Source organism: Lipophrys pholis (genome assembly GCF_963383615.2).
Source record: "Lipophrys pholis genome assembly, chromosome: 2".
NCBI classification, from domain to species: domain Eukaryota; kingdom Metazoa; phylum Chordata; class Actinopteri; order Blenniiformes; family Blenniidae; genus Lipophrys; species Lipophrys pholis.
The window spans coordinates 1,199,377-1,221,922 of NC_137636.1; the positions used below are offsets into that span (position 1 = coordinate 1,199,377).

At 41.9% G+C, this 22,546-nt stretch overlaps 1 protein-coding gene across 1 annotated transcript in view; it reads left to right on the top strand.

The window, feature by feature from the left end:
* The first annotated feature begins 15,842 nt into the window (after positions 1–15,842).
* The window catches only part of luzp2 (leucine zipper protein 2), a 213,067-nt gene continuing 206,363 nt past the window's right edge, over positions 15,843–22,546 (top strand). The window contains exon 1 of the mRNA XM_080458465.1: positions 15,843–16,203. Within this exon, the coding sequence (XP_080314591.1) occupies positions 16,142–16,203 (62 nt within the window). The 5' untranslated portion in view covers positions 15,843–16,141. The remainder of the gene's footprint in view (positions 16,204–22,546) is intronic.

Below are 22,546 nucleotides of genomic sequence, written 5' to 3' on the forward strand. Positions count from 1 at the left end.
TGTTTTTGAGTCTGTGCCAATGCAGAAAAATGCGTGCGTGCGTGTCATTTTCAGCTGTTGCATCTGTTATATATATATATATATATTCATGTATCTTATATATTAGCTTTCATTTTTAACGAACATAAGTAGATTATTGGAAAATACATTAGATGTCTTAGATTTGTTCCTAGTTTCAGCACATTTAGAAAAACTAAGAATTTCCCTTCTTATTCTTCATTTCATCATTCATTCATATAATGAGACCTGAATCACTCAGCAAAAGCCTGAAGAATGGAGTTTTGACCAGGAATCCCAAAATAAAACAGTCTGGATTCATGGGAGAGGTTTGATTTGGAGACTGAAAATGAAATCAAAAAAAGCAGAAACCTCGACTCGGACTCGTTAAGTAACTTCCCAGCCTCGTTCAGAAGCTCCTCAACAAGTTCTGACTGGTGGTGAGATGAAGTGATCGTTTGTTCCATCCTTTTCTGAGCACAGGATTGAAGGACTAAAAGATTTGTCCCAAGCTGAGGGGTCTCTCCCTCTCAGCTCAGGAGACCCTCCCTCCTTCCTGCAACCAGCCAGGGCCTCTCCCTCTCAGCTCAGGAGACCCTCCCTCCTTCCTGCAACCAGCCAGGGTCTCTCCCTCTCAGCTCAGGAGACCCTCCCTCCTTCCTGCAACCAGCCAGGGCCTCTCCCTCTCAGCTCAGGAGACCCTCCCTCCTTCCTGCAACCAGCCAGGGCCTCTCCCTCTCAGCTCAGGAGACCCTCCCTCCTTCCTGCAACCAGCCAGGGTCTCTCCCTCTCAGCTCAGGAGACCCTCCCTCCTTCCTGCAACCAGCCATCTGTCCAACACTCTCATTTCTTACCCTGGCTCTACTTTACCTGACCGAAGCACACACCCTGGGAGGGCGGGGTCTCCTCAGCGCAGCTCCCACTTCCACAGACTCACTCCCCGAAGCCGTCTGTGACAAGAATGAATGAACGTCCTCATTTAAAGTTTCCGCTCCTTCGTCTGATACTTTCTTATTTCAGACATATAATTCATAGATTTTTGAAACATGTACACATATACTGTACATAAATATGAAATGGTTCATGTACTATGTGTGCTCATATCCCTAAAGCTATAGTACACACACACACACACACACACACACACACACACACTGTATATTGTCAATATTTTATGTTGTGCCAGATACTCCCTTTTCAATCAATCAACATTATTTATATAGCAGTTTTTTTTAGATAATTAATGTAATACAAAGTGCTTTTCTCCTTCTTGTGTCCAAAAATATGCCAAATAATTTGGATTAATCATCGAGAGTATATAAATGACATGTTAAAGTTAAAGATGGTGGATTTAAATCACTAAAATCATCAACAAAACTGTACAAAAAGGAGGACCAAGAGGTATTAATGCAGTGATCAGTGGTTGTCTTGTCTTCCAGTGTTTCTAGATTTAAGGACATATTAGGATTAATAAGGTTCACAGGAGAGAGTTTTCACAATAAATCTGTAAACACAAAAGTAATTCACATCTCATTCATGTCTTTCTATTGCTTGTTTTCCTTTTTTAGTATTTAATTCTATATATTGGAATATTGGGGTGTGTGTGTGTGTGTGTGTGTGTGTGTGTGTGTGTGTGTGTGTGTGTGTGTGTGTGTGTGTGTGTGTGTGTGTGTGTGTGTGTGTGTGTGTGTGTGTGTGTGTGTGTGTGTGTGTGTGTGTGTGTGTGTGTGTGTGTGTGTGTGTGTGTGTGTGTGTGTGTGTGTGTGTGTGTGTGTGTGATATATTAGAAGTATTTCCCTCCAGCAGCAGCTCTCTGTGAGGAAGGAGACACCATGTCTGAACACATCCCAGCTGAGCGGCGGCCGCTGATCCAGGAGCTGAACAGAACAGAACTGAACAGAACTCTAACAAACAGAGGAAGGTGTTGATGAAGCTGAGGATGCCAGGAGAGAGAGAGAGAGAGAGAAGCAGCCAAAATCCATCCAGGCCCCCCCCCCCCCCCCCCCCCCCCCCCCCCCCCCCCCCCCCCCTGCTCCGCCATCAACACAACAATCTGACAAAAACAATCAGGAGTTAAAATCCCCGCAGCATCTTCACACACTCCTGCCGGCTGCATCCGGTGTTTCCTATCGGCCGACTCCTTTATCTCGGCGGCGCAGCTGCACCTTCTCGGTCTTTTATCATTTTGCCGAGCGGCGCGGCTGCTTCGAACAAACCCAGAGAAACGGAGTGTTTGTGGCTGACTGGCTTGGAAGTGGCATGGAGGCCTGTGTTTCTGGTGCCGTTACTCCTGTGGTGGCTGGACGTCCTCTGGGCTGACTGGACATCCTCTGGGCTGGCTGGACGTCCTCTGGGCTGACTGGACGTCCTCTGGGCTGGCTGGACGTCCTCTGGGCTGGCTGGACGTCCTCTGGGCTGACTGGACGTCCTCTGGGCTGGCTGGACGTCCTCTGGGCTGGCTGGACGTCCTCTGGGCTGACTGGACGTTCACTGGGCTGACTGGACGTCCTCTGGGCTGACTGGACGTCCTCTGGGCTGACTGGACATCCTCTGGGCTGGCTGGACGTCCTCTGGGCTGACTGGACGTCCTCTGGGCTGGCTGGACGTCCTCTGGGCTGACTGGACGTTCACTGGGCTGACTGGACGTCCTCTGGGCTGACTGGACGTCCTCTGGGCTGGCTGGACGTCCTCTGGGCTGGCTGGACGTCCTCTGGGCTGGCTGGACGTCCACTGGGCTGGCTGGACAACAGCTGCCTACATCCATAGTTTGACCTCTTCAAGCTCACCTTCCCTCCCATAATCACAACAGGTCATCTTTCACTGTTTTGGGTGAAGCTGCTCTCCTTATTAAAGTTTCAGTTTCAACCTAAATAATTGACTATGTGAGCTTGTTCACTGGGTGAGCAAAGTGAAGGAAAGTATTCTGCTGTGACATTATACGGTATCCATCTGTTCATCCACCTTTTATATCAACATATCCATAGGATCATCTCAGGGTCACCTGATTACCAGCAGGTGAACACAGACAACCACTTATGGTTTCTGTTTTATTATTTATTTGTTCCGGACATGTCGATACTTTTACAAAATACAGATACAGGAAAAATTTAAATAATCTATTTATACTAATATGAATATGAATATGCTTCACTTGAAGTGTGTAGATCTTTAAAACTAGAACTATGTTGTGCACCGTGATACCAGTCTGGCTACTAACTGGTTCTGTTTGTGTCTTTTATTGCTCTTGTATGTTGGCTGCTGAAACATCCATCCATCCGTCCATCCGTCAGTCCATCCGTCCGTCCATCCGTCCATCCGTCCATCCATCCGTCTGTCCATCCGTCCGTCCGTCCGTCAGTCCATCCATCTGTCCGTCCGTCCGTCCGTCCGTCCGTCCGTCAGTCCATCCATCCGTCCGTCCGTCCGTCCGTCCGTCCATCCGTCCATCCGTCCATCCGTCCATCCAAGCCCTTTGTAAATAATCAAAACAAATAATTACATCTATATTTTATTGAAATACATATCCACAAAATATGTAAAGATAAATCCAATGTACACACACGCACCTATCTAGAAATACATACTTATACACATAGAAATACACATATAACACATGTATAGTCCACAGTGTGTAAAAAGGGGTAGGAAGAAGGAATAGTGTAGAGGACAACAGTTGATCTGTGTGAGGTAGAAAACAAATGCACACAAAAAAAACACCCAAATTATAACATTTCTCACAAATATTTAGATTAAACTTGTTATATACTGGAAATTAATATTAGTAAAACGTGGTCTGACATTAAACCAATGATGCTTTAAGTGTCATGAAGGATTATATTTATAAACTGAAGCAACCTTACCCTTGTTAGTGCATCTGACATAAGAAGAACTATTAATACTGCTGTGTGCAGCATTTTGTTTATCCAGGTCATGCAGCAGCTGTGCAACAGAGGTCTTAAAGAAGCATCTCTACTAGATTCAGAGCAAAACAACCAGATTATCAACACAAACCCTGCTGCAATGAATGTCAGGCCTTTGCATGAGTTACTGATGTACTTTTATCTATTTGTTTGGACTGCAGGTTCAGGTGGCTGCTGTTGCTGCAGTAATGCTGCAGTTAACAATTCTACCACAAGGTGGCAGTAAACATCCACCAGTGAATTTCAAAAGCTCCCTGAATTATGAGCATTGTTAATCCTTCCACCTCTTCCAGTTGAGTTTGTATTCTTGTAGTACTTCACTGGTCCCTCCTCTCTGGAGTGGTGTATTAAGGACAAGTGACGGCACAACGCTGTGAAGACAATTACTAAGAAGTTCAGTTACTTTTTCTCTTTCTCTCCATTTTTGGTTCATATAATAGCTTTACCAGGAGGGCCATATCTCATCTCAGTGCAAAGTAGATGCTCAAATCAATATTATATGCATTCACATATTCAGTCCGCCACAATTCTTCTCAATCCTTTTCACATTTTCTACCGTGACGAATGTCTGTCTATCATTATTTCTTTGTTTTATGGCTGATTTTTACCTTTTTGAAATTGTACCTGCTACTAAAAATACCAAAACTGTGACGTAAAAAAGGTAATTATTCAACTGGGAATGTGTAATCACATGTGGTATAACTCATTTGCATACAACATACAATAGAATCGCTTTGCCATTGTTGCTTCTCGTACTGTAGGCTCTTAGGAATTTGTCTTTGTGGCAGAATGCAAATTACAAGCATTTCAGGAAAAGGGTTCATTTTATCTTCATAAAAAAATAATTCCATACAGACGCGTATAGGCAGCCGTTTGTTCTGCGGGTTCCTGTGAGGGGCTGCAGCCTCCTCCAGTGAGAGTGACAGATAGTACAATGGTGGGAATGAGTTCCAACTCTGATCTTTTAATGAGACAAATCCAGTTGAATGTGGAACAAATAATTGGTTGAACAGAAAGCCTCGAGTCGTCCACATATACACGATGGAGGATACAAATCTATATGTTTGTGAAGCGTTTCGGCTGTGCCGCTTTGCAGCGGAACTATTCCTGTGTCGTCGCCGGGTTTGGAGGAGGTTGTATGTTTCCCTATCCACAGGAAGGTGCATTAGTGCAGGTGAGTCAATCAAGCAGATTCAAACTGCTCCACCAGCGGCTGAACGCCAGCTTAGTTAAAGGGTCACATGCAGCCAAAGTTTCATTTGGAGTTGGGCCAAATGGTAAAATAGTCATAATAAACTTGAAATGTAAAGTTTTTCTTTGTTGTGGGGCAGATTCGATGTGCTTGAAACCAAAAAATGACTACAGTCTCAACATGAAGCCAGTTTTAATGAAACTTTCCAGTGAAACATCCAGTGAAATGTTGAAAAGACTGATCCTGTAGTTGTTGCATTTGCATGTTTTTACAAACTGCGGCTGACATCTTGGCTTTGAGGCTGGTTGGAGGTTTCCAGCTTTCATGGCGGCGTCACTGAGGACGTGGCTCGGGCCTCAGTGCTGTGCTGCGTTCACGATTCACACAGTTGGGAAAGAAATCAATGTTTTCTTTGTAAGTTTGATCATTTGCTTGGTGGTTTGGCGGACCGGTTTTAGCTCACGGGTCTTGTGTTTGACAACATTCTAAATCTAACTTTCAAAACTATAAAGAAAACCGAGATTTTTGTTTTGACAAGTTTTTGAAAATCTGCACACACAGAAAAGAGAAAAAGATACCAGACATTCAAAATCAATGAAAATGGAGGCTTAGATTTGTTTTTACAGGCGAAAAGAGAAAAGTTGCAGATATCTGGGGAGCGATCAGCCAACAGTTTGTGTCTTGACCAATCAGAAGATGGTATGACCTTGTTTTATTCACACAGACGAGAAGAGAGACGATTGCAGAGAGTTTCACATCTTTCTGTAGATCTGATCTGCCAAAAAAAATAAAACAATTGTTGCAACGGACTTGAAAGAAACATGGTATTTTAAAATCCCAATGTATTTCACATAAAGCCGTGTTATAAAGACAGAATGTTGACATGCTCCACCTATTTCTGTGTTTTGGCCACTGAAGGTCTCAGCAGCCCTGCGTTCCTGGAAACTGTTCACAGTGAATGAGATACTTTAATAAAGTATATTGTAGGAACCAGAACATACCTGGGAATGAGCCAAGTGCTTCTATATGAACTTTTGTACATTTAATTGGCTTGTAGCAACCAATATTATAATGAAAAAAACCATTATAATGACTATTCGAATATGTCTATCTATATTGAATAAACTAAAAAAAAACAACTATTGGCAAGTTATGATATTACTGGCATTATTACATTAAGATACTACATTATGGGCCATTGTACATTATTGGTTGCTAACTTGGCTTCACATTCATGTTTTCAAAGTGGCTCTCATGGTCGGATCCAGGATCTAAAACGGTGGATTGTTTCACTCAAACCGACCAAACATCCTTTTCAAGGCTAAACTAGCAGAGACAGAATGATTTGCTTCCTTGGAAACTGCTGCAGCCATCCATCCACATTCACGCCTTCAGGAGGTAAAATATTCACGTTGGCATCCACAGTTTCGCATCCTTGCAGTTGACCTACGACAGTTTATTGCAAATTTATTGTGAGCTTGTCTCGCCCAGGACACATTTGACCTTCAAGCGGGTCCATATACTCTGTTAATGTTAATGAAAACGGGAGGGCCTGCACCCTGGATGTATATTACACCTCCTACTCTCCTTCGTTCTGCCGACACTCGTAAAACCAAAGCCGCCCCCTCATGTGCTGCTGAATGTACAATTTGTTGTGATCTGTCCATATTTCCGTAACTCTTCCTGATGAGCGCACACATCCTAAAACGTGGGATCGTGGCTGTGATTCGTTATCGCTGAGCTTTTGTCGACACCAATTTCACTTGTGAACATTAGATGTACGTAGTGTTGCTGATGTGGGACTTTCTCTCCCGTCGCACTGAGTTTCTTTAAGTTAAAAAAAAAAGAAAAAAGCTCTTAAATGTAAAGTATAAGCAGGAACTAATTACACTTGATTAGTTGAATTAATAATAGTCTTCTTAGTGCGAGCACGTGGGTGAGAAGAATGTGTGGAAAATGCACTTTTGCAGTTCTTGCCTTCACGTTGAGGATGCAGGCTCAGCAGCTCGCAACGCCGCAGAATCCCAATGAACTGAGGCCCAAACGCCCTTCTGCAGTGGCAGCGTCACCATTTAGAAGGCCCACATGCTGGAACATCCCGATGCATGGGCACCGAACAGAGCTGGAGTCACTGAGGTCTTCCTCACGGACTCCAGCTGTGAAGCGTCCTGTACTTTAATACACGTCTTATGAATCCATGGCTGCCTGTCAATAAGCGTTAACGTCCCACTGCCTAAAGTGGGTGTCCTGGCAGGCTGGTTTCAGTCTCGTGTGGGTGTCCTGGCAGGCTGGTTTCAGTCTCGTGTGGGTGTCCTGGCAGGCTGGTTTCAGTCTCGTGTGGGTGTCCTGCCAGTTCTTCTGTCTTTTCATTGTGGGTGGTTGTCCTGGCAGGTTGCCTGTGATTGTGGGAGTCATTCTTGTGACTTGGTATGAAGCCTGCCGGTCAGCTTTCCATGATCAGCTTAATAAGTCGTTATCGCAAATCTTGTCTGGACATAAAACAGATCTTATCTCAATATGAAAACAACCTTTTGTGAACTTCGACTCGTTTTGGGGAAAAGAAGACGGTACGACTCTGTATAAATGTATAAATGTATAAATGTATAAATGTCTCCGATACTCACTTATTTTTGCACAATTTAGAATGTTAGTTTGTGGTGAATCAGTGGATGAATCCAAGCATTTATTCATGTTGTTTTTTTTCCACAGATGTTTTTATTATTTTTTTATAGTTTTGATTATTGTGTTAAAATTGGCCTGAAAATGTTTACCAGGTTACCAGGTTACCAGGTTATCAGGTTACAAGGTTACCAGGTTACCAGGTTATCAGGTTATCAGGTTATCAGGTTACAAGGTTACCAGGTTACCAGGTTAACAGGCACATCTCTACATTTTCTGATCATTAGTAACCATTTCTCTGCTTTCTAATTTGTATGACTATAGAACTGAACCTTTAATATTGAAATGTGTCTTCCTCCGTCATGCAATTTGTCCTGTGTCACATCCGTCGTGAATTTAATTAAAATAGACACCATAACAAAGAATTTCAAGCTTCACTTATCACATTTTATATTAAAAACCTATACGTAAATGGGGTCAGCATTTCTTTGGCATCCTCTGTGATTGCATGGGAGGAAAAAAAAAAAAAAAGACTGACAGGTATAAATTAAGTTTGCAATAATGGCTGCGGGGGAAAATTGGACCTCAAGCTTAAAACTAGTTAGAAACACAAAACAGCAATTTACTTTACGTGGGAAAATATGAAAAAGAACAAGACAGAAGAAGGAGGGATGAATTCATGGAGCTGCGAACCTTGATGGTTCTTTGTGTTAAAAAGCCGGTTGGTTTGACGCTGCGATGTTAGAAATACTGCAGGACTGAGATCCGTGCTGCAGCAGTGAACAGGTAGCCTGCTGGTCGCCTCGAACTTCCTGTGTCAGGTTTTTAACGAGATTAGTTGACGAGAAACATGGTGGCATGAAAAATTGCAGATTCAATCTTTTCACTTAATACATTTAAGTTGCTCTTCATATAACAGGGTCTATTCAGCTGCTCATTTCACACACACACACACACACACACACACACACACACACACACACACACACACACACACACACACACACACACACACACACACACACAAAAGGTTAAGATTTCTCAGCTTATTCCAAAAACAAAGGGTAAAAATAGCTTTAAATTCGGAGTATTTTCATCATGTTGTTTTGATGTCTCACCAAATTACAGCGAAATGTCCATAAAAACTTTCTGCTGTAGCTGTTGCATTATGCATGGTTTTATGAAATCACACTGAATGGCTTTGCGTCTAATGCAAGCTTGCATTTCACAATAAGATAGTGAGTTTTCATGGCAGCATCATCGATATCTCAGCTCGGGTCACATTGTTGTGTTTGCTAATCCTAAAGGGCAGATAGTCTGTAAAATCCACTTCCTGAAGGTTCTCCAGCAGTACTAATCGTCCCCATACCTGGACTGACGTCCCAGAAGTGAAGACAGTCTGTCCTCTCTGTCCCTGGCTTGTTCCAGGTTTTAAAAAGTGTGTTGCTCCAAGCAGCCAATCAGAATCAAACCCTATATAGTGTCATCGGGGGTTTAGCCAATCCCAATCAAGGTAGGCCCTCCCTTTGACTCCTCCCACAATTAGGCAGCTCTGCTCTGGCACATGGCACCACGAGGGGAAGTACTTCCTCCTCTTCCCTAGATGGGCATGTGTGGGCGGAGCCAGTCCAGCTCACACAGACACAGCAGATTCTGAATGTAGCTCCTATGATCCAATATTAAAAAACAAAATCTGTTTTCTTTAAAACCTTTACGATTTGCTTGGAGGTTTGAAAGGACTGGAGCCTCCTTCGGGCCGTTTTGGCCGACGGGCCTTGTGTTTGCCACCTCTGCTTTATTGGATCAAACCCAATGTGGCGTCTGAACAAGTCCGACTCTCTGGTGTGACGTGTTCTGTCGGGTTCAGGATTATTATTTCTCTCCTGCATGGGTCACATGAGCATCTCCTCTCTGTGGTTTGCATGTTCTCCTTGTGTGGGTCCACTTTTGTCCTGAAACCTTGAAAAGAAAACATGTTTGATGTGAATTGATGACTGTAAGACGTGAATGCATGTGGATGTCTCATGCGGTGGTTTGTCTGTCCCAGGAGAGCACTGCCTTTACACACAATCAGCTCATTGGTTGCAGCGTTTGGATTGAGATTTCTAGTACCTGCAGCAATGCAGGAGTGAAAAGTGCAGAAAACCAACTTAATACCGAGCGAGGGCATCGTGGTGATGATGCATCGACTGAGATGAGGCTTGTTTTCCCCCGAGCCTCCAGCCGTCTGCTCCAAACATGTGGACAAACTAGACATTCCAGACATGATGTTCGGAGGTTCCTCCAGCTCTGTGAAAGCACATATTCATAGTTCTGCACTGGAAGACCCAAACCACCGACAGGGAAGTTCCTTCAGCTCCGGTTTTGCTGCCAGACGTCTCGCTCTCTCTCTCTCGCTTTCTTTCTCTCTCTTTATTTTCTTTTTTCCTCTTCCACACCTTTCTGTGAGCGGCACTGGAGATGTTGGGAGTGTAAATTTATGCGAGGGAATGTCGTCTTCTCCTCCACACCAAAAACTCTGTACACATGCAGAATCGACTGTGGAGATTTCACTACTTGCTCACTTATCTTCCTGAGGTTAATATTCGTGTGGCGGGAAAGCAGCGGAGGAATGAGGGGATTGCTTTTCAGAAAGCAAACAGTCATTACTAAGAGCACAACACCGCTGACAGGCCATTATTTTAGCCTGCTCAGAATCGGGATATCTTGATTTACTCAGGCAACTGTCAGTCAATATTGTCGTCCTTGGATATGTTATTGGAAGACAAGTGGAAAGTGTCTGCTGGGACTGTTACAGCCTGAAGGGACAGACTGGGACCATGAGGAGGACAAAAAAAAGTTTGTGCATTGGAAAATATAAACCAATTACTTTAATGTAATCTTCAGTGATGGGTTGAACCAACTAACTAATTAACACATCTCGATGAAATACATTTGTTAAAATAACTGAAGTATTAGAAGCTGACATTACTCATTTACATTAATGCAGTTCAACACAATTTTAGTCATTATGAGTCAAATTTATTGGGCACATTTAAATTTGTTGATCATATTAAGCAAAGTAATTCAGTTTAGTTTCATCAAGACATATTAGAAATATATTTATTAGGTTTTTAACTCATGTATACATTCTGATAAACAGTCAGAGCCTCAGGCTCAGAATATACATCATGTAATAAACAACTGCATCAGTAAAGAAAGGGGTTCCTGAGTACACCAATACTAATGGAAAAATGAAAATAGATTTAAAAAAAAAAAATAATGAAAGTATTAGATATTCCAGGAAGTAACTGACAATGGCCCACCATTTGTATTAATGTGGAGGATTTAGTTCATTTCTTGCTCTATGATGAAAACCACTGGATTTTCCAGACCAGAAGCAGTGAGTGAGAGTTCTGGTTTCTGTCTTACACTTTAAGCACGTTGGGGATAAAATGGCGGCGGGAGGGAGAGATATGTACCCTGTGCAGTAACATTAACTGAACTGACTTTACTCTATTACTTCTTAACACTTTAGATTTTTGCATTCTTCCCAGCATCATCCCAGTTATCATCTGAAATCCCGACTCCGAGCTCTCGCTCCCATATGCCTTTTCAAACACGATGTACTTGTCGTGTCAGCCTCTTTCACTTTGAGTTGGTGTTTCTTAAGAACCTCTCACAATTTGTAATATTTTGACACTGGAGTCTTGTGGCGCCCCTCCTGATATAGTCCCTCAACTGCAAATAATGGAAAACATCTTGATGTTGAATGTTGCGTATCTCCTGCAGCTGAGCAAAGGACCTCAGGATGGAGCCATCAAGTAACCTAGACAGATTATTTATTCCTCTCTCCGCCCAGCAGCGGAAATGATCTGATAGTCCAGGTGGAAAATCAGGGTTGTCACATATAAGAGTAAAGACAGATGAAACTAGATCGTCCCTCCATTTTTCTGACAGCCTCGAGATCGCAACTGGGTTTGTGCAGGCAGCATCTCATTGTGTGGACTTCTTGATAAATAAAAGATTCTTCAAAGGGTATTTAGACATCAAGCCAGAGGGAGAAGGTTCTGTTCTGAATCCAGTCTGCGATAACACACTTTCATTTTAATGTCACTCTGGCCTCGTTCATACGATAATGTTTTCACTATTATTGTTTTTTATTACATGACAACGGTAAACTAGAGTGAACTAGATATCTAGCTGCACTAAACTTTGAGCATTTTACTATTATTCTCTATCTGTAAACAAATATTTGTACTTTTCCTTCCTTAAACTAGCTTTTTGCTTGTTTTGACATTTACTCATAGAAGTCTGTGAGACATAAAAAAGGCACCAGCAGGGGGCGCTGTGGCTTGGTTGATAGAGCAGGTCGTGTCTCAATCAAAAAGTTGTAGGTTTGATTCCCTGTCCAAATGCCCAAATGTTGCCTCCTATTATTACACCAAACTTAAGAGTCCATGGAGACACACAATTCCTCCACCAGCCTTCTTTTTACTCGAGTATTTTTGTGATCCTTCTGAAATGCAGATGAAGTTAATTCAGTCCGGTTCAGTCCGGTTCAGTGCTGCACCAGCACCAAGATATAAAACCATGTCTGACGTCAAAACAGTAAAAAGCTGAGAATAAAATCTTTACTGGTGTCATTGCAGATGTCAAAAGTTTATGCAGCTTAAAAAACAACCCAACACTCTTTTATTCTTTAAACTGCCTCGTTCAGACTGGATCACGCTTTTCAATTTAGGGAAATTTTCCAATTAAAGACAAATTGATGCGGCGTCCTGCCTTAGCGACTGGGATTTATTCAAATGTAATCTTCTCGGAAATCCACAGCCGACGCTCGTTTTATGTTGATTCGCCCTCGTTATGATACGCCGCTCAACAAGTTGGCGGGACTGCAAGTTCCAGGCTGGTGTGTGAGACGTGACTGAGACGGATTAGGGAGGTCCGCCGAGGACTCTCTCCCCGGTAACCGCGGCCTGCTGCGGTCGAGCGGACTCATTACTGCTGGTCACTATGGCTTTCCATGCATGAACTTCTAATTAGGCCAAACAAATGGGTAGAAAATCTTCAGTATGGAAAATGGAGAGACGACGAGGCTACAATAGACTCCAAACTCTATTAAACCTGTAATGGAAATCATTTATCATGCCTGTGGTGTGTGACCTCCACCTTTTGTGTGCACTGCTTGATATTCTACCTGTATTACCTGGCTCGGAGTCGGAGCAGCTACTCAGTGCTCAACATTTTGTTCTTACTTTCATATGCTTGACCTGAATTTGAAAGTCTTCGGTAGGACAAGTGATGTTCTGGTTTCTCCAGATTTCTTGATTTAATTTTTCCCCCTGTACTTTCTCTGCTTGACTTAAGGAACAAAGCTGATTTAGATTCTCTGCTTCGACAAAACAGAAAGAAAACTTCACCCTGAATGAATGAATGACACTGTAATACAGTGGTCTTCAAAGAGGGGCGTCAGAGAGCTGCATGAGGAATCATGGTGGCCTTATGAGTGGGATTTATTACCTTTTAAATGAATTGCTCGGGGGTTAAACAAACATTTCCTTTAACTACAGATTATCAACACAATCACATCGAGGAAACTCTGAAAGGACAAAATTAGCTTTTGGACAAAACTCTGGTTTCGTTTACACGATGGCGTTTTCTAGGAAAAACGGAAAAACTTCCTTGTGTATTGGTTGTCTATTTAGACGAAAACGCGTTCTGATAAAGAACTCCCAAAGTGGAATAAAAAATTAAAAAACAAAACCACTGGGGCCCAGTCGCCGTAGAAACAAGGGGAAAATGCAACTCATTTAAAATGGTCTGACTCTGTCTCCGTGGAAACGGGGGGAAATGAGCAGAATGCTTTTGTTGTCATTATGCATATGCGTCTTTACAAAAGTGCAGTTGGAAGTCCCGGCTTTTAACAAAACAAAGAGAGAGAAAAAGGCATAAAATGGACTTTTAAGAAAGTGTAAACACAATAAATTCATATACTTTCAAAATACTGAAATATACTCAAAAATGATCCATTTTCACCAGAAACATTTTCATGTAAGCAAAGCCGATATTTGAAGTCCTCGCGTATTTTCACATTAAAAGCCTCTAACTAACATGAGCTGTTAACCGTTATCTACTGTAATGTGTCATAACTTGGATTAAGACAAAATATTGAGAATTTTGGGGGCTGCTGCAGTTCACCGTGCGTCAGAAGGGGCTCATCCTCACATACTGTTACTTACACAGAATCTAGTACAACTGCAAATAGACTTCATCTTTGCATCTCGCACTCAAATCCTTATTTTCCGACTCTCTTGGCTGTTTGAGCCAAATGAAGTGATTTACTACAGCGAAGTGGATCAAATCTCAGATCCTACCAAAATATGAGACGTTTAATGAAAGTGTTCAGTTTTGGACCTGATGTTTTCATTTACATGATGTCGTGGTAAACAGCCTGACAGATATTCATCATCCATCTTCTACTATTTTATCTAAATTAGGGCGCTGGAGCCGATCCCAGCTGATGGCGGGTGAAGTCAGAGTATACGCCAAAGAGACACCCCGTCTATCAAAGAGCAACACACACACACACACACACACACACACACACACACACACACACACACACACACACACACACACACACACACACACACACACACACACACACAAGCAAGCATAGTGAGAACATGCAAACTGCAGAGAGGAATGACTCCTACTGTGAAGCAGAAGTGTTGATCTTTATGAAAGTAAAGCCACATTTCTACAGGTTATGCGAGGAAGATAGAAATTGAGAGCATTTTTTTTTTAAAACATAACACAAAAAAAAATTTTGAAAACAAAATTTAAATAAGGAATAAAAATCTAAATCAAATTCCTCGCATTAATGAAATTATAAATTTTCACCAACATGTTAAAAATGCTGGTGAAAATGTTTATCATAGGACTTCTGGGGCAAAAATAAAAAATAAAAAAAACCACAGAAATGAGTAAAATCTCCCAAAAATGTTGACAAATATAATGAAAGGAATATCGAGTTTGTTTTGAATTAGAATATAATTTATAGGATAACATAGGATAGCATACATAAGCTACTGGTTTCAGCGTTTTCCTTTTCCTGGTCGTTTGAAGTGAACAGAGTCGTATTGGTGTTAAACTAGGACCGGAAATAAGTAAGTTAAGTATCCTTACTAGTAATACCAGACGATCCTAGATAGAGAGAGAGAGAGAGAGAGAGAGAGAGAGAGAGAGAGAGAGAGAGAGAGAGAGAGAGAGAGAGAGAGAGAGAGAGAGAGAGAGAGAGAGAGAGAGATACTGTATATATATATATAGAGAGAGAGAGAGAGATTTTCTATTAATTTAGTTAAATTACATTTTTGAGGTGTTTTTGAAGCTCCAATGGGAAACATAACTTTCAGTTCCAGGCTGAGTAACATGAACAAAAATGATATAAAACAACAATTATTGGAAAAAAAAACAATCTACTTTTAGCACCTCATGATTTATTGGTTTAACAGAGTTTAACTTAAGATAAGCCTTTTCGAGATTATTCAAACTTCATGTGTGAAGTTATTTTCTCTATTTCAATATTAGCTTTAAAATGACATAAAATACATAAGATGCATTTCTTCGAAATCCTTTTCATTCAGCTGAATGGCCATACTAACATAACATACAATACAAATAACACGTGGCACTTTGGTTTATTATTTTAATTAGCTGGTGAAGATTATTGATGGCCTCTCTTTATTCCCTGTGTACCTGACCTGACCTCCAGTTTCCAGTGCGCAGCGTCAACACTAATTTGCGCCATATATCTTTTCGAACTGGGACTCTCTCGCTCTCTCTCTCTCTCTCTCTCTCTCTCTCTCTCTCTCTCTCTCTCTTTAACTCAACTATTTTTACCTGGATGACGAACCCTGCTGGTGGAAGTATGGGGGGATGAAAGGAGAGAGGTGCGCTGCTGGAGGAGCATCCAGCTCCAAACAATGGAACCAAACCTGCGTCTCACCAATAGCTGGAGCTGCTCGAGCGCTGACATCATATCACTCCCACATCTCTCTCTCTCTCTCTCTCTCTCTCTCTCTCTCTCTCTCTCTCTCTCCTCTCTCATCCCGCCCCACCCGCTCCTTTCCATTACCAAGTCGGTCCGTGTCCCTGTGTTATTTAAAGCCAGAGATCCTCCCTCGCGCCGAGCCACTGTGTTGCATCTGTCTGCCTCGCCTGCGCGCTCGTGTGTCTGAGTGCGTGTGTGAGAGAGAGAGAGTGTGTGTGTGTGTTGTGAAGGTGGAGGGGGAGAGAGAGAGAGAGAGAGAGAGAGAAAGAGAGAGTGCGCTAAAAGAGCCAGGCAGCCGGTAGGAGAGCTCGAGAGGCAGCGGGGGGAGAGAGGAGAGAGAAAAAGGCATCGGAGAAATAACGGGAGTGTGAGACAGCTATGAAATTCATCCAGGCTATCTGCTTACTGCTCCTCTGTCCAGCTCTGAGCCTCAACACAAGGTAAGACCCCTCCAGCACAAGAGTGTGTGTTATTAGGACAACGGGATTTATTCCCCCCTCTCGTCAGTTTCACCCACTCTGAAACAAAAATGAGATTACTAATCTGCTCAGAAGCTGTAATTTCTCCTGGCTTGGGCTGGTTCTATGTACTAAACATGCAAGACTGAAGCCTTCCCTTCCTTTTCCTTTCCTTTCCTTCCTTTTTCTTATATCTGTTGAATTAGGCTGTTATCTTCAGTTCTGTGCAGGCTGAGAGACAGTTGTCCTTTTGTGGTGGTAATTCACTGAATTTGCCTCCGATTCCTCCAGAACAGTGGCGACATTGCTTTTTGTGTGTGTGGAGAGACTTTTGGCTGCCTGCTGGTCTTTGCAAAGGAGCAAGTTGAAGTCAGGGGAACTGCAGAAAGGACAAGGCTACTTGTGTTGCAGTGCCTTGAGAAAAAAAGAGAGCAGGTGTGTGTGTGTGTGTGTGTGTGTGTGTGTGTGTGTGTGGTTATATTCACTATAAAGCTGAAGGGAAGAGAGTGATGGGCAAGATGATGGGATGGAGGGGAGAAACATGTGGAGAGTTTTGATGATTAATTAAATCATTGATAAAATCATGGTCCTCCCTGCCACTGCCTGACACCACTGCCTGCCACCACTGCCTGACACCACTGCCTGACACCACTGCCTGACACCACTGCCTGACACCACTGCCTTAACGAGAGCCGCACCAGGAAATTCAGGGCTTTGACGATACCAGGGAGACGTCACACGCAGGAAGACATGCATTATAAAACTTGCCTTCTTTTCTTCCCCCAAAACGTCTCAACACTGTTTTCATGTCCCTCCTTATTTTTTTTGTGGAAAATGTGTGGATTCCTGAGGAAGAGGCTCCACATGGATACAGACGGCTTCGTCTAATTAGTTGGAATCAACAGGAAAAAGCAGCGAGTTCAAAGACTTCCATGTTTGTAATGTGATGCTAAACACAAGAACGAGACCTCCCGGTATTTCTCTTGCCTCGGGAGTTGCACCGGCTAGAGATTGGCAGGGAAAGTCAAGGTTATTGCTTCCGTCCAACATATTTGTCAATATCAGAGAGGTGGACCGATGATGTATGAGTCATATAACCAGGCACTGTATTGATGTATTAACCTCAAGCATTTTGCAGTTGGCAAATTAAGTACTCACATACCCTTAAAAACACTGGTGATTTTTCTCTTAGACTTCAAATAAGGCTAATAAGCAGGTACCCAGGGTGCAATATGTAATGAAATGAGAAGGGAGGGTGTTTGGAAATGAGAGGAAATGATCAAAGCTGCAGCTTAATATAATATTTACTATTTTATTTGTACACAGAGATTGACAACGTGCTCGTGTAGTGATTAATAATGTAATAAATGGACGAAATACAAGCAAAACCTTAATCGATGTCGGTTGTTGGAGATCCTTTCAGTTTTACTCTGTAAAAATTAAAATCACCATAATTTGATGTGTTGTCTCTGCCCTTCTGGTGGAGTTGCTGTAAACAGAGTTCAGTTCATCATGCCTGTAGTTTGTTTATATTTTCTCTATTCTTCTGTAAGAGCATGTTGGCTTTGACAGGTATCGACTGGATTCTCCCGTCATGACATTTCTGATGAAGACGAGAGAATCCAATCAAAACATGTCAAAGTTGTCCCAGAAATCCTGGAGAGAGAAAACCAGAGAGAAAACTAGAGAGAAAACTAGAGAGAAAACCAGAGAGAAAACTAGAGAGAAAACTAGAGAGAAAACTAGAGAGAAAACCAGAGAGAAAACTAGAGAGAAAACTAGAGAGAAAACCAGAGAGAAAACTAGAGAGAAAACTAGAGAGAAAACCAGAGAGAAGACTAGAGAGAAGACTAGAGAGAAGACTAGAGAGAAAACCAGAGAGAAGACTAGAGAGAAAACTAGAGAGAAGACTAGAGAGAAAACCAGAGAGAAAACCAGAGAGAAAACTAGAGAGAAAACTAGAGAGAAAACTAGAGAGAAAACTAGAGAGAAAACCAGAGAGAAAACTAGAGAGAAAACCAGAGAGAAAACCAGAGAGAAGACTAGAGAGAAGACTAGAGAGAAGACTAGAGAGAAGACTAGAGAGAAAACCAGAGAGAAAACCAGAGAGAAAACTAGAGAGAAAACCAGAGAGAAAACTAGAGAGAAAACCAGAGAGAAGACTAGAGAGAAGACTAGAGAGAAGACTAGAGAGAAAACCAGAGAGAAAACCAGAGAGAAAACTAGAGAGAAAACCAGAGAGAAAACTAGAGAGAAAACTAGAGAGAAGACTAGAGAGAAGACTAGAGAGAAAACTAGAGAGAAAACTAGAGAGAAAACTAGAGAGAAAACTAGAGAGAAGACCAGAGAGAAAACTAGAGAGAAGACTAGAGAGAAAACTAGAGAGAAGACTAGAGAGAAAACTAGAGAGAAAACCAGAGAGAAAACTAGAGAGAAAACCAGAGAGAAAACTAGAGAGAAGACTAGAGAGAAGACTAGAGAGAAGACTAGAGAGAAGACTAGAGAGAAGACTAGAGAGAAGACTAGAGAGAAGACTAGAGAGAAGACTAGAGAGAAAACTAGAGAGAAAACCAGAGAGAAAACCAGAGAGAAAACTAGAGAGAAGACTAGAGAGAAGACTAGAGAGAAGACTAGAGAGAAAACTTCTGTCTTTAATGAAGATGGAGGTAAAATATCTTTAATCCCGTTTCAGGTCAAAACAAGCAGGCGGAGGGGGGTTACACTCTCTCACTCCTCCTCATCCCGTCAAGGACAAATAATACTTCTCTCCCCAGACTTGTCCTGAGTTTTGGCTTGAGCTTCACCCCTGATAGACTCGCCTCTTCAGCTCCTTCAAAGTCCTTCGCCTGGTGCTTCTGGCCTCCTTCCCTCCAACCAGCGACAGTCCCTCTCATGGCCTCTGTGTCCTGTCATCAGGCGTCTAAAGGATTCGATCAACCCACCGCAGCCTGTGGATCTTGATTTTAAGCGTCATGTTCATACTGTACGTCTTCTTATGCAGTTCCTCGTTTGAGATCATACTGGGCCAGTAGATATTGCAGATGTTACGGCTGTCATGAAAGACAATAACCCTTCTCATAATGTTAGCTCTCTTCTGTTGAGTGCTGGAGATTAATGAAAGGAAGTAGGTAGACGGGAGAGAATATCCCTACATTTAAAATTCCAAATAAGTCAAATATAGTTTCCAGCTTGAAGTATCCAGGGCATGGTTTGTCTGAAGAATTGATTGGGATGTTTAGAAATAGAAAATCTTTTCATACCATCAATGTATCAGTTTATATTCTCCTTAAAAAGTTTTCAATATTATTGATCCTCAAATACTAACAACGTACCCTGTCAAAATGATTTAAGGGATTAATGTAAAAATGTATTACAGACAAAACAAGGCACTGAACAAGTTAACATTGTTTGAGGAAAAACATGCAAATACAAATGTTTTATTAATTTTACTGTGTCACTTCACCGGAAAGTACCAATAATATTTGCTTCATGTAGAGATGGTAGATATTTAAGTAATTGTTTGGTTTATCACAATTATCTACATGTTCATCACATATCCTCTGAGCCACAACGAAGAAAAGCGTTCAAGTTTAAATCATAAAGTTTATCATGACATTACTTTCCTGGTCTGGCTCACTCAAGGTTAAACTGGGTGGAATGTCGCCCCGTAACTAAAATTACTTTGACTCCCCGGGATTACAGTTACATTCTGGTGAAGAGGTGAAAGATGTGCAGATTGGGTGACGCATAATTGTTAAAAAAAAAAAAAAAAAACACTCCCTATTTGTTCGGTATATACACAAAACTTTTCTCCAGCATTAAAGCTGAAACTGCCCTTGTCTTCATATTATTTCTTAGAATTTGCCCCCTGCAGTTTATTTTTAGTGAGTTGTGATCCAGGTGATCTTCTGGGTGCTCGTTGGAGTGTGAGCCACTCCGGTAGTAATTTGGCAGGTTAGTACAGAGTGTGCACTGCCTCTTGAGGGTGAGAGTCATGAGAAAATAATTACAAGAACCCACAGAAATAATCAGTGTTATATTCCATGGTTTTGTTTCTGAGGTAAAAGATAATCAGAACTAATGTGCTCGGAAGGCAGTTTGTTCGTTAAAGGCAGGAGACTCTTCCAGACGGTCGTGATACTTCAACTGTGACCGTCTGAGACTTCATTTGTTCAGAAATAGAAGAAAGTAAAGCCAGTAGGTGGTACTCCGTCAACATATCTGCAGTGACAGATCGGCACACTTTGCCTTTAGGTATGACCAGCTAATTCTGAAGCGTTGTAATTGAAAAACCCAAAATACTTTTAAGGAATAATAGAATTAATCAAGTCAATGCCCTTTACCGCCATCTTTTATTCTGAACTCAGAGTTTTGATTATGTGTCCCCAAAAAAAAGTCAAAAGTTATAATTATAATTAAACCTTAAAAGTTCAATTTGTAATATTTGTGTGTTATTGAACTTAACAAAGCTTTGTATAATCAGCCGAATGAGGCACAAGAACAGCCACAATGTCATCTGAATAATAATTCTGTGATGTTGCTGCTGTATTTCCTGCTAAAGTATCAAACCTTTTAATATCATCCTGCTAACTTCTGCTTGCAATACAAGTTAGCTCCACAAGGTGGTGTAGTGAGTCACTCAAAGTAACAGCAGGTAAAATAAACCCATAGATCTAAAAGGTTCAAGGCTAAAATGTTCCACGGTTTGTACCACCTGAGAAAATATACCAAGTACTACCAATATGATCAACCTGAACCATTGGGCAGCGAGAGATCACGGAGCATATTTACTCCAGATATTAAAATTAGAGTTCAACTCATGACAAACTGGCTGATATTGAGATAATTATTTTCAATATAAATTAAACAAATATGATTCTGATTAATTAGATCTTTTCAAATTCAAGTCATTTCCCACATTCTGTATGACTTTGCACTAAGTACCATTAGAAGTATATGGTGAACCAATGTGTCCAGAATATGGTCTATGTGGTGGTTATCACTGGGGCCTTTCTGCCAGGATTGCTTGTGCATCTTTCTGTGCATGTATGTAATCCAAACTGACCCCAGGTATGGTTGTAATTGTGGGTTTGCCCTGTGACGTTGTGGCAAACTGTCCAGGTTCTACCCTGCCTTCGCCTGCAGGCGGCCTGGATCGGCCTGGATCGGCTTCAACCCCGAACTGGATGAATCCGTTCAGAAAAATGATTTATAGATGGTGTAGTTACTGTTTACCCACTGTACCATCTCTGGATTATGTCACTTCCAACATAAAGAAAAATATAAAAACGCCAAGCAAACTACAGACCCTGACCAAATTGACTCAACACTGCCACCCGGTGCACAACTGAGGCATCACGTAATCGTTTTTGTAGAACTTTCAACTCCAACATGATTTTAACACTCACGTTAAATAGTTTTTTTTTAAAATTGCAATAAAAGAGGTGGTTTCACACAAACATGTTGTTATATTTTTTATAACCGGGGCAACGACGAATCTTCTACAAGGAAAAGCTTAAATTCTGTTTTCCTGTTCTACCAACCACCACAAATGGATTCAATTAAAGGCGGCGCCGGAGCGGGGTTATTAGTTGATCTGAAGCGTCTGTCAGCTCTTCCCGCTGTGGTCGGCGTGTCTACTGTTAGCCTCATCCAATACATGGCTTTTAAGATCATTTAAAGGATTTAGCTTTATTAGATAACATTAGGGTGGATTAAGAGACCATGTGGGGCAAATAAAGAAGGGAAGCGATGTGCAGTCAAGGTCCGGCCGGCGATGAATCGACATCCTGGTGACATTTGCTCTGGTGGTTTGTGTCTTGACCACTGATCTATTGGCCTTCAGGAATGAGCTGTTCCTATAAGAGGCGGCCGTAATTAGACAGGATATTGTCCTGCCATACTGTCGTCCCATTGAGCCCCACCTCCAGCGGTTCTGCCCTCACAGTGATCATTTATACTAACGTATTTAAGAATAGTCTTGCTTTAGATTTCTACTTTTTTTTGGAGTGTGGTGTCCTTTCCTATCTTTTCTTTTCCAGTTTCAAAGCCCAACATTTACCTGCTAATGAAGTGGGAGGTAGATTTTGTTTTGCTCTTCCAAACCTTTCAGGAGCTGATTGCTTCGTCAAGCACCTCTCATATTTCCACCGTTCTTCTGGAGGTCGTGGACCCAAACAATGGTTATCATTTCTGACATCCTCATTTTTGATTTTTTTTTTTTTTTTGATGTAATAGTGTAACGCCGAAGAGACTTGACTGCGAGGTGCTTCTGCGACGGCAGAATGAGTTGTGACTTGTGCTATCGAGCCTTTCGCATTGCTCT